The 13678-nt window shown below is 32.8% G+C and overlaps 1 protein-coding gene across 13 annotated transcripts in view; it reads left to right on the forward strand.

Annotated features, from left to right (window-relative positions):
• The window catches only part of LOC149780011 (uncharacterized), a 105027-nt gene that overhangs the window by 25737 nt on the left and 65612 nt on the right, over window positions 1-13678 (forward strand). For 8 of the 13 annotated variants that reach the window (XR_016414976.1, XM_089936736.1, XM_089936742.1 and 5 more), the window contains 4 exons: window positions 706-912; window positions 4333-4539; window positions 7960-8166; window positions 11591-11797. The exons of 1 other annotated variant lie outside the window; for it this stretch is intronic. Coding sequence is in view for 11 of the 12 variants with exons in the window: in XM_089936736.1 (XP_089792862.1) it covers window positions 706-912; window positions 4333-4539; window positions 7960-8166; window positions 11591-11797 (828 nt within the window). In the remaining variant the exon portion in view is untranslated. The remainder of the gene's footprint in view (window positions 1-705; window positions 913-4332; window positions 4540-7959; window positions 8167-11590; window positions 11798-13678) is intronic. 4 more of the 13 variants (XM_089936740.1, XM_089936739.1, XM_089936744.1 and 1 more) reach the window with 4 other exon arrangements.

Genomic DNA, 13678 nt, shown 5'->3' on the forward strand with positions numbered 1-13678 from the left:
AGGAAGATAAAATTGGATTGATTTGCTCTTTAGTTTAATGTACTGCAGTTGTCTGAAAATAACCTGACATTCGAATAAACGGGATTTAAAGTAGACTAGGTCGCGTTAAAAGAAATTGGCATTTAATAAATTGAAGCAGCTATTGTAAAACATTTTCTGAAGAAGTTCAATCATTACTGGACTAAGGTGCAGTACATTTGATATCCTTTTATGTTTAACAAAAAGTACTTTAACCACTCTTTACAGATTTTTAAGTCAGATTTTTCAACGGAGTCGAATGTTGTGTACAATATTAAAACTCGAAACTATAATTCTCCAAAACCGTGCACTGATAATTTAGTGAAATGTTTGGTGAAAGCTAATCATTTCCTCACTTTTATTTTAACTGTTTTAGAACTGGATTGCAACTTAAAATATAATGATAAATATCAGATTGCAATTTGATAAGGGCATTTTGTTAAACATAATGCATAGATTTTCATCCCTATTACCGAATGTAGCTGTGAAACTTTGACACCTTTTCCAACATGCATTCTAATCCAATGAGATTTAAATAGATTACAGTGGTAAAGTTATTCCTTCAGAAAAGATAGTTATTTTATGTTGTTGAATAAAACAGTTACGAAGCTGGCTGATGGCCAATCGGCAAGACTTGAAATAAATTAAAGAAATATTCTCAGTTTTAATCTTTTAATCCACAAACAGGTGATAAGGATTCACGTGTCAAATCAACACCAGAGCCCTATTTAGATCTTGTAACCAGCACCAACGAGTTCGATTCAAGACAATATGAGTCGGATGGAAGTACCAGTTATGAACGCCCAGAGTATGGTAATGCTCGTATCGATGACGTTAAATCCCAATCTGATATTGGTTCCAACAATACAACAGAGGAGTTATTTACAGAGAAAGGTTGTATCGGAAATATCATTTTATAACAAAATATTGCTTTTTGTTTGCTAACCAAAGTGGTTGTCCATCATAAAGATGTTAGCTTTAATGTTAGTGGTTGGCGGCACTTTTTTTTTTTAAATCTTTGAGCAGGAATCATGATAGGAATTCATGTTCTATGGTCATGCAACAGTCTTAGCATAAAACTTGAATTGGCACTCAAAACCCATATATGAACACTCACAGTTTTTAGCACACGGTACTGTTGAGAAACATTTATTTAGAAGTACATAAAAGAAGAAAATGCATACATTTTCTTACAGCTAAAGCCCGTGTCTATCTGACAGATAACCCTATGTATTTTGGACATCCAATTTGATATCAATCGGACAGCTAAATTTACGTCTATCAGATTTGTAACGAATGAAATACGTTGGGAAACGTTAGTATGATTGTAGGTTTTGTGCTTAGAAAGCTATGTGACTAAGTGGTCATATTTTGTCGCAGAATTTTATTATAAAAAATATAATTCTTAGTCGCTTGCATTAGATATGTAATGCGATCCAAATAAAATCAAAGATCACATCACATGCTATAAGGGCTAAGTAGAACGTTGTTTTCATTTGTACATTGTATCATAGCTATATCATTAGCCCTATTGTGAAAACATCAAATACATTTGAAATGGAAATATTATACCCTAATTTAGGATATTAATTGCTTCATAAAGTTAAACCTGTTTGCACATATCATAGATCAAAATTAAAATCGGCAACCCTATTGAACTTCTCTATGAATAAATTAGTATATTTCAAATTTTAACAGACAAAGTCATGTCCATGATACATATCTGAACCAGGATTGTGCTTGCTGCAGAAAGACAGCCCCGATACAACACAACTCGTTAATACGCGATCAAACATCGCTTGTAACAATCAGAATATTCATCAAGATGATGAAATAATCGCTTTCAAACTACCACTAAAGAAAATTACAATGATTGATAATGGTCAATATTGAAGGATATTGCGTGACCATCGATGACAATTAAAATCATCTAATTAGAAACTTTTAAAGTAATCATTTATTTGTACACATTAGTTTGCCCTTTTACAGACCAGGAGACCATCATGGTTACGTTTTAAAACAAACAATGTCATTTGCGCACCAGGTAATAGTAACGGTTGTTTACTTCCTGTGATTCGTTATTTTGACTACCCGAGCTGTCCTTTCTTCGCAGTAAGTCGCATTCCTCTGCAAAATATAGCTTCAATGATGTTTTCAACACGGAAAGAAAGTGTTGTTTATTGCTTGACGTATCTATGAAAGTTCGCGCTTCTTATAATATTACATATTTGTTAAAGCAAATCCAGTGTCACGAAAATAATTTGCGACGTATAAACTAAAACCTACGATGTCAAGGACCATTTATAGGACACGTAGTTTTTTTTTAAATCATGTACGAGAATATGTTGGAGAATTCCGAGGTAAGGGGATGCCTCGAAATCACGATAGAAAAATGGTAAAGATTTGAACAGGTTTCTTGTGTAGTATCAATTTAATTGAGTTCTTCTTGCAATAATTATACATTTGCATACCGCGCCGTTCTAACATGCATTGAGACTTGTTAAAATCTCTTCAAGTTGCGCACCGAACTGAACGTTAGTATTTCATAACACTAACAAACACTATGGATTCATATTCCATTCTTGTGCTTAGCATTACCTGTACCTAATAAACATTTATTGTTTTGTTATTAATTTCTTAGATTCATTTCTATAAGTATTTGAAATCGTAAGACCTTAACTTAACATTTACATTATTCATAGAGTCACAAAGCTATAAAATCGATTAGACACTATGCATGAATGAACTTTATTTCTACGGTTAGTTATGCAGTGTGTAATCGTATTTCAAGGTTCCTAATTAATTTATGTGAAAGGTCAACGCTACTCCAATTGGCATGAATTCAATTGCCAAAACAGAAATAAATGAAACAAATGACTGTTGATCTTTAGAGTTTACTTGAAATTATTGTATTATTAGTACTGATTGCCTACTGATTGAACTGTCCTTGTTGATATGCTGTTTAAGCATGTTTGGTACTTGATTTCAACGGTTCTAGACTACATGAATCTTTAAAATGGAATCTTAATTCCTAATAAAAGATCGATGTAAGGGAAACTCATTCAGAATGGCATGACTTTAATCACCGACATACAACAAGGGGGAAAATGAGTCTTAAAATTTACATGTTACCTTATTTAGTTTTACAATTAAAAGACGCTATAAAGGGCTCTATAAATTGGTAATTCTTCATAGTAGCAGAATCAGACACATTTCGCTTTAGACCAATTGGTACTGTTATTTACATATTAGGAACTACAATAAGGTATGGAAAACTAAACTACTTATGCAGAAAGCTGGTTCTATTATATTTAAATTTATAATAGCCTGCTTCATTCATCCAATGTTTTTGGACAAATATATGTTCTTTGTGAGCGTGTTTGTCCCTCTTCATGTGAAGAGATAATCTTCCGAGCGAATCGTGTAAATGGTTCCTTTCCACGTATGCAGCTAAAATATTCGCAACCACTGCTTCTCGATCGTAACGTTTAAATCTAATATAGTAAAGACCAAATGTCATATTTCAGTTACATTTAAAAGCGTTTTGATAAAAAGCATATTACTTTCCTTAGAAAATATTGCATTCAAGGTCCTCCATACACCGTTGATAGGAAGATAAAATTGGATTGATTTGCTCTTTAGTTTAATGTACTGCAGTTGTCTGAAAATAACCTGACATTCGAATAAACGGGATTTAAAGTAGACTAGGTCGCGTTAAAAGAAATTGGCATTTAATAAATTGAAGCAGCTATTGTAAAACATTTTCTGAAGAAGTTCAATCATTACTGGACTAAGGTGCAGTACATTTGATATCCTTTTATGTTTAACAAAAAGTACTTTAACCACTCTTTACAGATTTTTAAGTCAGATTTTTCAACGGAGTCGAATGTTGTGTACAATATTAAAACTCGAAACTATAATTCTCCAAAACCGTGCACTGATAATTTAGTGAAATGTTTGGTGAAAGCTAATCATTTCCTCACTTTTATTTTAACTGTTTTAGAACTGGATTGCAACTTAAAATATAATGATAAATATCAGATTGCAATTTGATAAGGGCATTTTGTTAAACATAATGCATAGATTTTCATCCCTATTACCGAATGTAGCTGTGAAACTTTGACACCTTTTCCAACATGCATTCTAATCCAATGAGATTTAAATAGATTACAGTGGTAAAGTTATTCCTTCAGAAAAGATAGTTATTTTATGTTGTTGAATAAAACAGTTACGAAGCTGGCTGATGGCCAATCGGCAAGACTTGAAATAAATTAAAGAAATATTCTCAGTTTTAATCTTTTAATCCACAAACAGGTGATAAGGATTCACGTGTCAAATCAACACCAGAGCCCTATTTAGATCTTGTAACCAGCACCAACGAGTTCGATTCAAGACAATATGAGTCGGATGGAAGTACCAGTTATGAACGCCCAGAGTATGGTAATGCTCGTATCGATGACGTTAAATCCCAATCTGATATTGGTTCCAACAATACAACAGAGGAGTTATTTACAGAGAAAGGTTGTATCGGAAATATCATTTTATAACAAAATATTGCTTTTTGTTTGCTAACCAAAGTGGTTGTCCATCATAAAGATGTTAGCTTTAATGTTAGTGGTTGGCGGCACTTTTTTTTTTTAAATCTTTGAGCAGGAATCATGATAGGAATTCATGTTCTATGGTCATGCAACAGTCTTAGCATAAAACTTGAATTGGCACTCAAAACCCATATATGAACACTCACAGTTTTTAGCACACGGTACTGTTGAGAAACATTTATTTAGAAGTACATAAAAGAAGAAAATGCATACATTTTCTTACAGCTAAAGCCCGTGTCTATCTGACAGATAACCCTATGTATTTTGGACATCCAATTTGATATCAATCGGACAGCTAAATTTACGTCTATCAGATTTGTAACGAATGAAATACGTTGGGAAACGTTAGTATGATTGTAGGTTTTGTGCTTAGAAAGCTATGTGACTAAGTGGTCATATTTTGTCGCAGAATTTTATTATAAAAAATATAATTCTTAGTCGCTTGCATTAGATATGTAATGCGATCCAAATAAAATCAAAGATCACATCACATGCTATAAGGGCTAAGTAGAACGTTGTTTTCATTTGTACATTGTATCATAGCTATATCATTAGCCCTATTGTGAAAACATCAAATACATTTGAAATGGAAATATTATACCCTAATTTAGGATATTAATTGCTTCATAAAGTTAAACCTGTTTGCACATATCATAGATCAAAATTAAAATCGGCAACCCTATTGAACTTCTCTATGAATAAATTAGTATATTTCAAATTTTAACAGACAAAGTCATGTCCATGATACATATCTGAACCAGGATTGTGCTTGCTGCAGAAAGACAGCCCCGATACAACACAACTCGTTAATACGCGATCAAACATCGCTTGTAACAATCAGAATATTCATCAAGATGATGAAATAATCGCTTTCAAACTACCACTAAAGAAAATTACAATGATTGATAATGGTCAATATTGAAGGATATTGCGTGACCATCGATGACAATTAAAATCATCTAATTAGAAACTTTTAAAGTAATCATTTATTTGTACACATTAGTTTGCCCTTTTACAGACCAGGAGACCATCATGGTTACGTTTTAAAACAAACAATGTCATTTGCGCACCAGGTAATAGTAACGGTTGTTTACTTCCTGTGATTCGTTATTTTGACTACCCGAGCTGTCCTTTCTTCGCAGTAAGTCGCATTCCTCTGCAAAATATAGCTTCAATGATGTTTTCAACACGGAAAGAAAGTGTTGTTTATTGCTTGACGTATCTATGAAAGTTCGCGCTTCTTATAATATTACATATTTGTTAAAGCAAATCCAGTGTCACGAAAATAATTTGCGACGTATAAACTAAAACCTACGATGTCAAGGACCATTTATAGGACACGTAGTTTTTTTTTAAATCATGTACGAGAATATGTTGGAGAATTCCGAGGTAAGGGGATGCCTCGAAATCACGATAGAAAAATGGTAAAGATTTGAACAGGTTTCTTGTGTAGTATCAATTTAATTGAGTTCTTCTTGCAATAATTATACATTTGCATACCGCGCCGTTCTAACATGCATTGAGACTTGTTAAAATCTCTTCAAGTTGCGCACCGAACTGAACGTTAGTATTTCATAACACTAACAAACACTATGGATTCATATTCCATTCTTGTGCTTAGCATTACCTGTACCTAATAAACATTTATTGTTTTGTTATTAATTTCTTAGATTCATTTCTATAAGTATTTGAAATCGTAAGACCTTAACTTAACATTTACATTATTCATAGAGTCACAAAGCTATAAAATCGATTAGACACTATGCATGAATGAACTTTATTTCTACGGTTAGTTATGCAGTGTGTAATCGTATTTCAAGGTTCCTAATTAATTTATGTGAAAGGTCAACGCTACTCCAATTGGCATGAATTCAATTGCCAAAACAGAAATAAATGAAACAAATGACTGTTGATCTTTAGAGTTTACTTGAAATTATTGTATTATTAGTACTGATTGCCTACTGATTGAACTGTCCTTGTTGATATGCTGTTTAAGCATGTTTGGTACTTGATTTCAACGGTTCTAGACTACATGAATCTTTAAAATGGAATCTTAATTCCTAATAAAAGATCGATGTAAGGGAAACTCATTCAGAATGGCATGACTTTAATCACCGACATACAACAAGGGGGAAAATGAGTCTTAAAATTTACATGTTACCTTATTTAGTTTTACAATTAAAAGACGCTATAAAGGGCTCTATAAATTGGTAATTCTTCATAGTAGCAGAATCAGACACATTTCGCTTTAGACCAATTGGTACTGTTATTTACATATTAGGAACTACAATAAGGTATGGAAAACTAAACTACTTATGCAGAAAGCTGGTTCTATTATATTTAAATTTATAATAGCCTGCTTCATTCATCCAATGTTTTTGGACAAATATATGTTCTTTGTGAGCGTGTTTGTCCCTCTTCATGTGAAGAGATAATCTTCCGAGCGAATCGTGTAAATGGTTCCTTTCCACGTATGCAGCTAAAATATTCGCAACCACTGCTTCTCGATCGTAACGTTTAAATCTAATATAGTAGAGACCAAATGTCATATTTCAGTTACATTTAAAAGCGTTTTGATAAAAAGCATATTACTTTCCTTAGAAAATATTGCATTCAAGGTCCTCCATACACCGTTGATAGGAAGATAAAATTGGATTGATTTGCTCTTTAGTTTAATGTACTGCAGTTGTCTGAAAATAACCTGACATTCGAATAAACGGGATTTAAAGTAGACTAGGTCGCGTTAAAAGAAATTGGCATTTAATAAATTGAAGCAGCTATTGTAAAACATTTTCTGAAGAAGTTCAATCATTACTGGACTAAGGTGCAGTACATTTGATATCCTTTTATGTTTAACAAAAAGTACTTTAACCACTCTTTACAGATTTTTAAGTCAGATTTTTCAACGGAGTCGAATGTTGTGTACAGTATTAAAACTCGAAACTATAATTCTCCAAAACCGTACACTGATAATTTAGTGAAATGTTTGGTGAAAGCTAATCATTTCCTCACTTTTATTTTAACTGTTTTAGAACTGGATTGCAACTTAAAATATAATGATAAATATCAGATTGCAATTTGATAAGGGCATTTTGTTAAACATAATGCATAGATTTTCATCCCTATTACCGAATGTAGCTGTGAAACTTTGACACCGTTTCCAACATGCATTCTAATCCAATGAGATTTAAATAGATTACAGTGGTAAAGTTATTCCTTCAGAAAAGATAGTTATTTTATGTTGTTGAATAAAACAGTTACGAAGCTGGCTGATGGCCAATCGGCAAGACTTGAAATAAATTAAAGAAATATTCTCAGTTTTAATCTTTTAATCCACAAACAGGTGATAAGGATTCACGTGTCAAATCAACACCAGAGCCCTATTTTGATGTTGTAACCAGCACCAACGAGTTCGATTCAAGACAATATGAGTCGGATGGAAGTACCAGTTATGAACGCCCAGAGTATGGTAATGCTCGTATCGATGACGTTAAATCCCAATCTGATATTGGTTCCAACAATACAACAGAGGAGTTATTTACAGAGAAAGGTTGTATCGGAAATATCATTTTATAACAAAATATTGCTTTTTGTTTGCTAACCAAAGTGGTTGTCCATCATAAAGATGTTAGCTTTAATGTTAGTGGTTGGCGGCACTTTTTTTTTTTAAATCTTTGAGCAGGAATCATGATAGGAATTCATGTTCTATGGTCATGCAACAGTCTTAGCATAAAACTTGAATTGGCACTCAAAACCCATATATGAACACTCACAGATTTTAGCACACGGTACTGTTGAGAAACATTTTTTTTAGAAGTACATAAAAGAAGAAAATGCATACATTTTCTTACAGCTAAAGCCCGTGTCTATCTGACAGATAACCCTATGTATTTTGGACATCCAATTTGATATCAATCGGACAGCTAAATTTACGTCTATCAGATTTGTAACGAATGAAATACGTTGGGAAACGTTAGTATGATTGTAGGTTTTGTGCTTAGAAAGCTATGTGACTAAGTGGTCATATTTTGTCGCAGAATTTTATTATAAAAAATATAATTCTTAGTCGCTTGCATTAGATATGTAATGCGATCCAAATAAAATCAAAGATCACATCACATGCTATAAGGGCTAAGTAGAACGTTGTTTTCATTTGTACATTGTATCATAGCTATATCATTAGCCCTATTGTGAAAACATCAAATACATTTGAAATGGAAATATTATACCCTAATTTAGGATATTAATTGCTTCATAAAGTTAAACCTGTTTGCACATATCATAGATCAAAATTAAAATCGGCAACCCTATTGAACTTCTCTATGAATAAATTAGTATATTTCAAATTTTAACAGACAAAGTCATGTCCATGATACATATCTGAACCAGGATTGTGCTTGCTGCAGAAAGACAGCCCCGATACAACACAACTCGTTAATACGCGATCAAACATCGCTTGTAACAATCAGAATATTCATCAAGATGATGAAATAATCGCTTTCAAACTACCACTAAAGAAAATTACAATGATTGATAATGGTCAATATTAAAGGATATTGCGTGACCATCGATGACAATTAAAATCATCTAATTAGAAACTTTTAAAGTAATCATTTATTTGTACACATTAGTTTGCCCTTTTACAGACCAGGAGACCATCATGGTTACGTTTTAAAACAAACAATGTCATTTGCGCACCAGGTAATGGTAACGGTTGTTTACTTCCTGTGATTCGTTATTTTGACTACCCGAGCTGTCCTTTCTTCGCAGTAAGTCGCATTCCTCTGCAAAATATAGCTTCAATGATGTTTTCAACACGGAAAGAAAGTGTTGTTTATTGCTTGACGTATCTATGAAAGTTCGCGCTTCTTATAATATTACATATTTGTTAAAGCAAATCCAGTGTCACGAAAATAATTTGCGACGTATAAACTAAAACCTAAGATGTCAAGGACCATTTATAGGACACGTAGTTTTTTTTTAAATCATGTACGAGAATATGTTGGAGAATTCCGAGGTAAGGGGATGCCTCGAAATCACGATAGAGAAATGGTAAAGATTTGAACAGGTTTCTTGTGTAGTATCAATTTAATTGAGTTCTTCTTGCAATAATTATACATTTGCATACCGCGCCGTTCTAACATGCATTGAGACTTGTTGAAATCTCTTCAAGTTGCGCACCGAACTGAACGTTAGTATTTCATAACACTAACAAACACAATGGATTCATATTCCATTCTTGTGCTTAGCATTACCTGTACCTAATAAGAATTTATTGTTTTGTTATTAATTTCTTAGATTCATTTCTATAAGTATTTGAAATCGTAAGACCTTAACTTAACATTTACATTATTCATAGAGTCACAAAGCTATAAAATCGATTAGACACTATGCATGAATGAACTTTATTTCTACGGTTAGTTATGCAGTGTGTAATCGTATTTCAAGGTTCCTAATTAATTTATGTGAAAGGTCAACGCTGCTCCAATTGGCGTGAATTTAATTGCCAAAACAGAAATAAATGAAACAAATGACTGTTGATCTTTAGAGTTTACTTGAAATTATTGTATTATTAGCACTGAATGCCTACTGATTGAACTGTCTTTGTTTATATGCTGTTTAAGCATGTTTGGTACTTGATTTCAACGGTTCTAGACTACATGAATCTTTAAAATAGGAATCTTAATTGCTAATAAAAGATCGATGTAAGGGAAACTCATTCAGAATGGCATAACTTTAATCACCGATATACAACAAGGGGGAAAATGAGTCTGAAAATTTACATGTTACCTTATTTAGTTTTACAATTAAAAGACTCTATAAAGGGCTCTATAAATTGGTAATTCTTCACAGTAGCAGAATCAGACACATTTCGCTTTAGACAAATTGGTACTTTTATTTACATATTAAGGAACTACAATAAGGTATGGAAAACTAAACTACTTATGCAGAAAGCTGGTTCTATTAGATTTTAATTTATAATAGCATGCTTCATTCATCCAATGTTTTTGGACAAATATATGTTCTTTGTGAGCGTGTTTGTCCCTCTTCATGTGAAGAGATAATCTTCCGAGCGAACCGTGTAAATGGTTCCTTTCCACGTATGCAGCTAAAATATTTGCAACCACTGCCTCTCGATCGTAACGTCTAAATCTAATACAATAAAGACCCAATGTCATATTTCAGTTATTTTTAAAAGCGTTTTGATAAAAAGCATAATATTTTCCTTAGAAAATATTGCATTCAAGATCCTCCATACACCGTTGATAGGAAGATAAAATTGGATTGATTCGCTCTTTAGTTTAATGTGCTGCGTTGTCTGAAAATAACCTGACATTCGAATAAACGGGATTTAAAGTAGACTAGGTCGCGTTAAAAGAAATTGGCATTTTAATAAATTGAAGCAGCTATTGTAGAGCATTTTCTGAAGACGTTCAGTCATTACTGGACTAAGGTGCAGTACAGTTGATATCCTTGTATATTTAATAAAAAGTACTTTAACCATTCTTTACAGATTTTTAAGTCAGATTTTTCAACGGAGTCGAATGTCGTGTACAATTTTAAAACTTAAAAATATAATTCTCCAAAACCGTGCGCTGATAATTTAGTGAAATGTTTGGTGAAAGCTAATCATTGTCTCACGTTTCATTTTAACTGTTTTAGAACTGGATTGCAACTTAAAATATAATGATAAATATCAGATTGCAATGTGATAAGGGCATTTTGTTAAACATAATGCATAGATTTTCATCCCTATTACCGAATGTAGCTGTGAAACATCGACACCGTTTCCAACATTCATTCTAATCCAATGAGATTTAAATAGATTACAGTAGTAAAGTTATTCCTTCAGAAAAGATAGTTATTTTATGTTGTTGAATAAAATAGTTACGAAGTTGGCTGACGACCAATTGGCCCGACTTGAAATAAATTAAAGAAATATTCTCAGTTTTAATCTTTTAATCCACAAACAGGTGATAAGGATTCACGTGTCAAATCAACACCAGAGCCCTATTTAGATGTTGTAACCAGCACCAACGAGTTCGATTCAAGACAATATGAGTCGGATGGAAGTACCAACTATGCACGACCAGAGTATGATAAAACTCGTATCGATGACGTTAAATCCCAATCTGATATTGGTTCCAACAATACAACAGAGGAGTTATTTACAGAGAAAGGTTGTATCGCAAATATCATTTTATAACAAAATATTGCTTTTTGTTTGCTAACCAAAGTGGTTGTCCATCATAAAGATGTTAGCTTTAATGTCAGTGGTTGGCGGCACTTTTAAATCTTTGAGCAGGAATCATGATAGGAATTCATGTTCTATGGTCATGCAACAGTCTTAGCATAAAACTTGAATTGGCACTCAAAACCCATATATGAACACTCACAGTTTTTAGCACACGGTACTGTTGAGAAACATTTATTTAGAAGTACATAAAAGAAGAAAATGCATACATTTTCTTACAGCTAAAGCCCGTGTCTATCTGACAGATAACCCTATGTATTTTGGACATCCAATTTGATATCAATCCGACAGCTAAATTTACGTCTATCAGATTTGTAACGAATGAAATACGTTGGGAAACGTTAGTATGATTGTAGGTTTTGTGCTTAGAAAGCTATGTGACTAAGTGGTCATATTTTGTCGCAGAATTTTATTATAAAAAATATAATTCTTAGTCGCTTGCATTAGATATGTAATGCGATCCAAATAAAATCAAAGATCACATCACATGCTATAAGGGCTAAGTAGAACGTTGTTTTCATTTGTACATTGTATCATAGCTATATCATTAGCCCTATTGTGAAAATATCAAATACATTTCAAATGGAAATATTATACCCTAATTTAGGATATTAATTGCTTCATAAAGTTAAACCTGTTTGCAAATACAATAGATCAAAATTAAAATCGGCAACCCTATTGAACTTCTCTATGAATAAATTAGTATATTTCAAATTTTAACAGACAAAGTCATGTCCACGATACATATCTGAACCAGGATTGTGCTTGCTGCAGAAAGACAGCCCCGATACAACACAACTCGTTAATACGCGATCAAACATCGCTTGTAACAATCAGACTATTCATCAAGATGATGAAATAAACGCTTTCAAACTACCACTAAAGAAAATTACAATGATTGATAATGGTCAATATTAAAGGATATTGCGTGACCATCGATGACAATTAAAATCATCTAATTAGAAACTTTTAAAGTAATCATTTATTTGTACACATTAGTTTGCCCTTTTACAGACCAGGAGACCATCATGGTTACGTTTTAAAACAAACAATGTCATTTGCGCACCAGGTAATGGTAACGGTTGTTTACTTCCTGTGATTCGTTATTTTGACTACCCGAGCTGTCCTTTCTTCGCAGTAAGTCGCATTCCTCTGCAAAATATAGCGTCAATGATGTTTTCAACACGGAAAGAAAGTGTTGTTTATTGCTTGACGTATCTATGAAAGTTCGCGCTTCTTATAATATTACATATTTGTTAAAGCAAATCCAGTGTCACGAAAATAATTTGCGACGTATAAACTAAAACCTAAGATGTCAAAGACCATTTATAGGACACGTAGTTTTTTTTAAAATCATGTACGAGAATATGTTGGAGAATTCCGAGGTAAGGGGATGCCTCGAAATCACGATAGAAAAATGGTAAAGATTTGAACAGGTTTCTTGTGTAGCATCAATTTAATTGAGTTCTTCTTGCAATAATTATACATTTGCATACCGCGCCGTTCTAACATGCATTGAGACTTGTTAAAATCTCTTCAAGTTGCGCACCGAACTGAACGTTAGTATTTCATAACACTAACAAACACTATGGATTCATATTCCATTCTTGTGCTTAGCATTACCTGTACCTAATAAACATTTATTGTTTTGTTATTAATTTCTTAGATTCATTTCTATAAGTATTTGAAATCGTAAGACCTTAACTTAACATTTACATTATTCATAGAGTCACAAAGCTATAAAATCGATTAGACACTATGCATGAATGAACTTTATTTCTACGGTTAGTTATGCAGTGTGTAATCG

The sequence above is a fragment of the Sinohyriopsis cumingii genome, chromosome 16, assembly GCF_028554795.1.
Source record: "Sinohyriopsis cumingii isolate HCF-2022 chromosome 16, ASM2855479v2, whole genome shotgun sequence".
NCBI lineage: Eukaryota > Metazoa > Mollusca > Bivalvia > Unionida > Unionidae > Sinohyriopsis > Sinohyriopsis cumingii.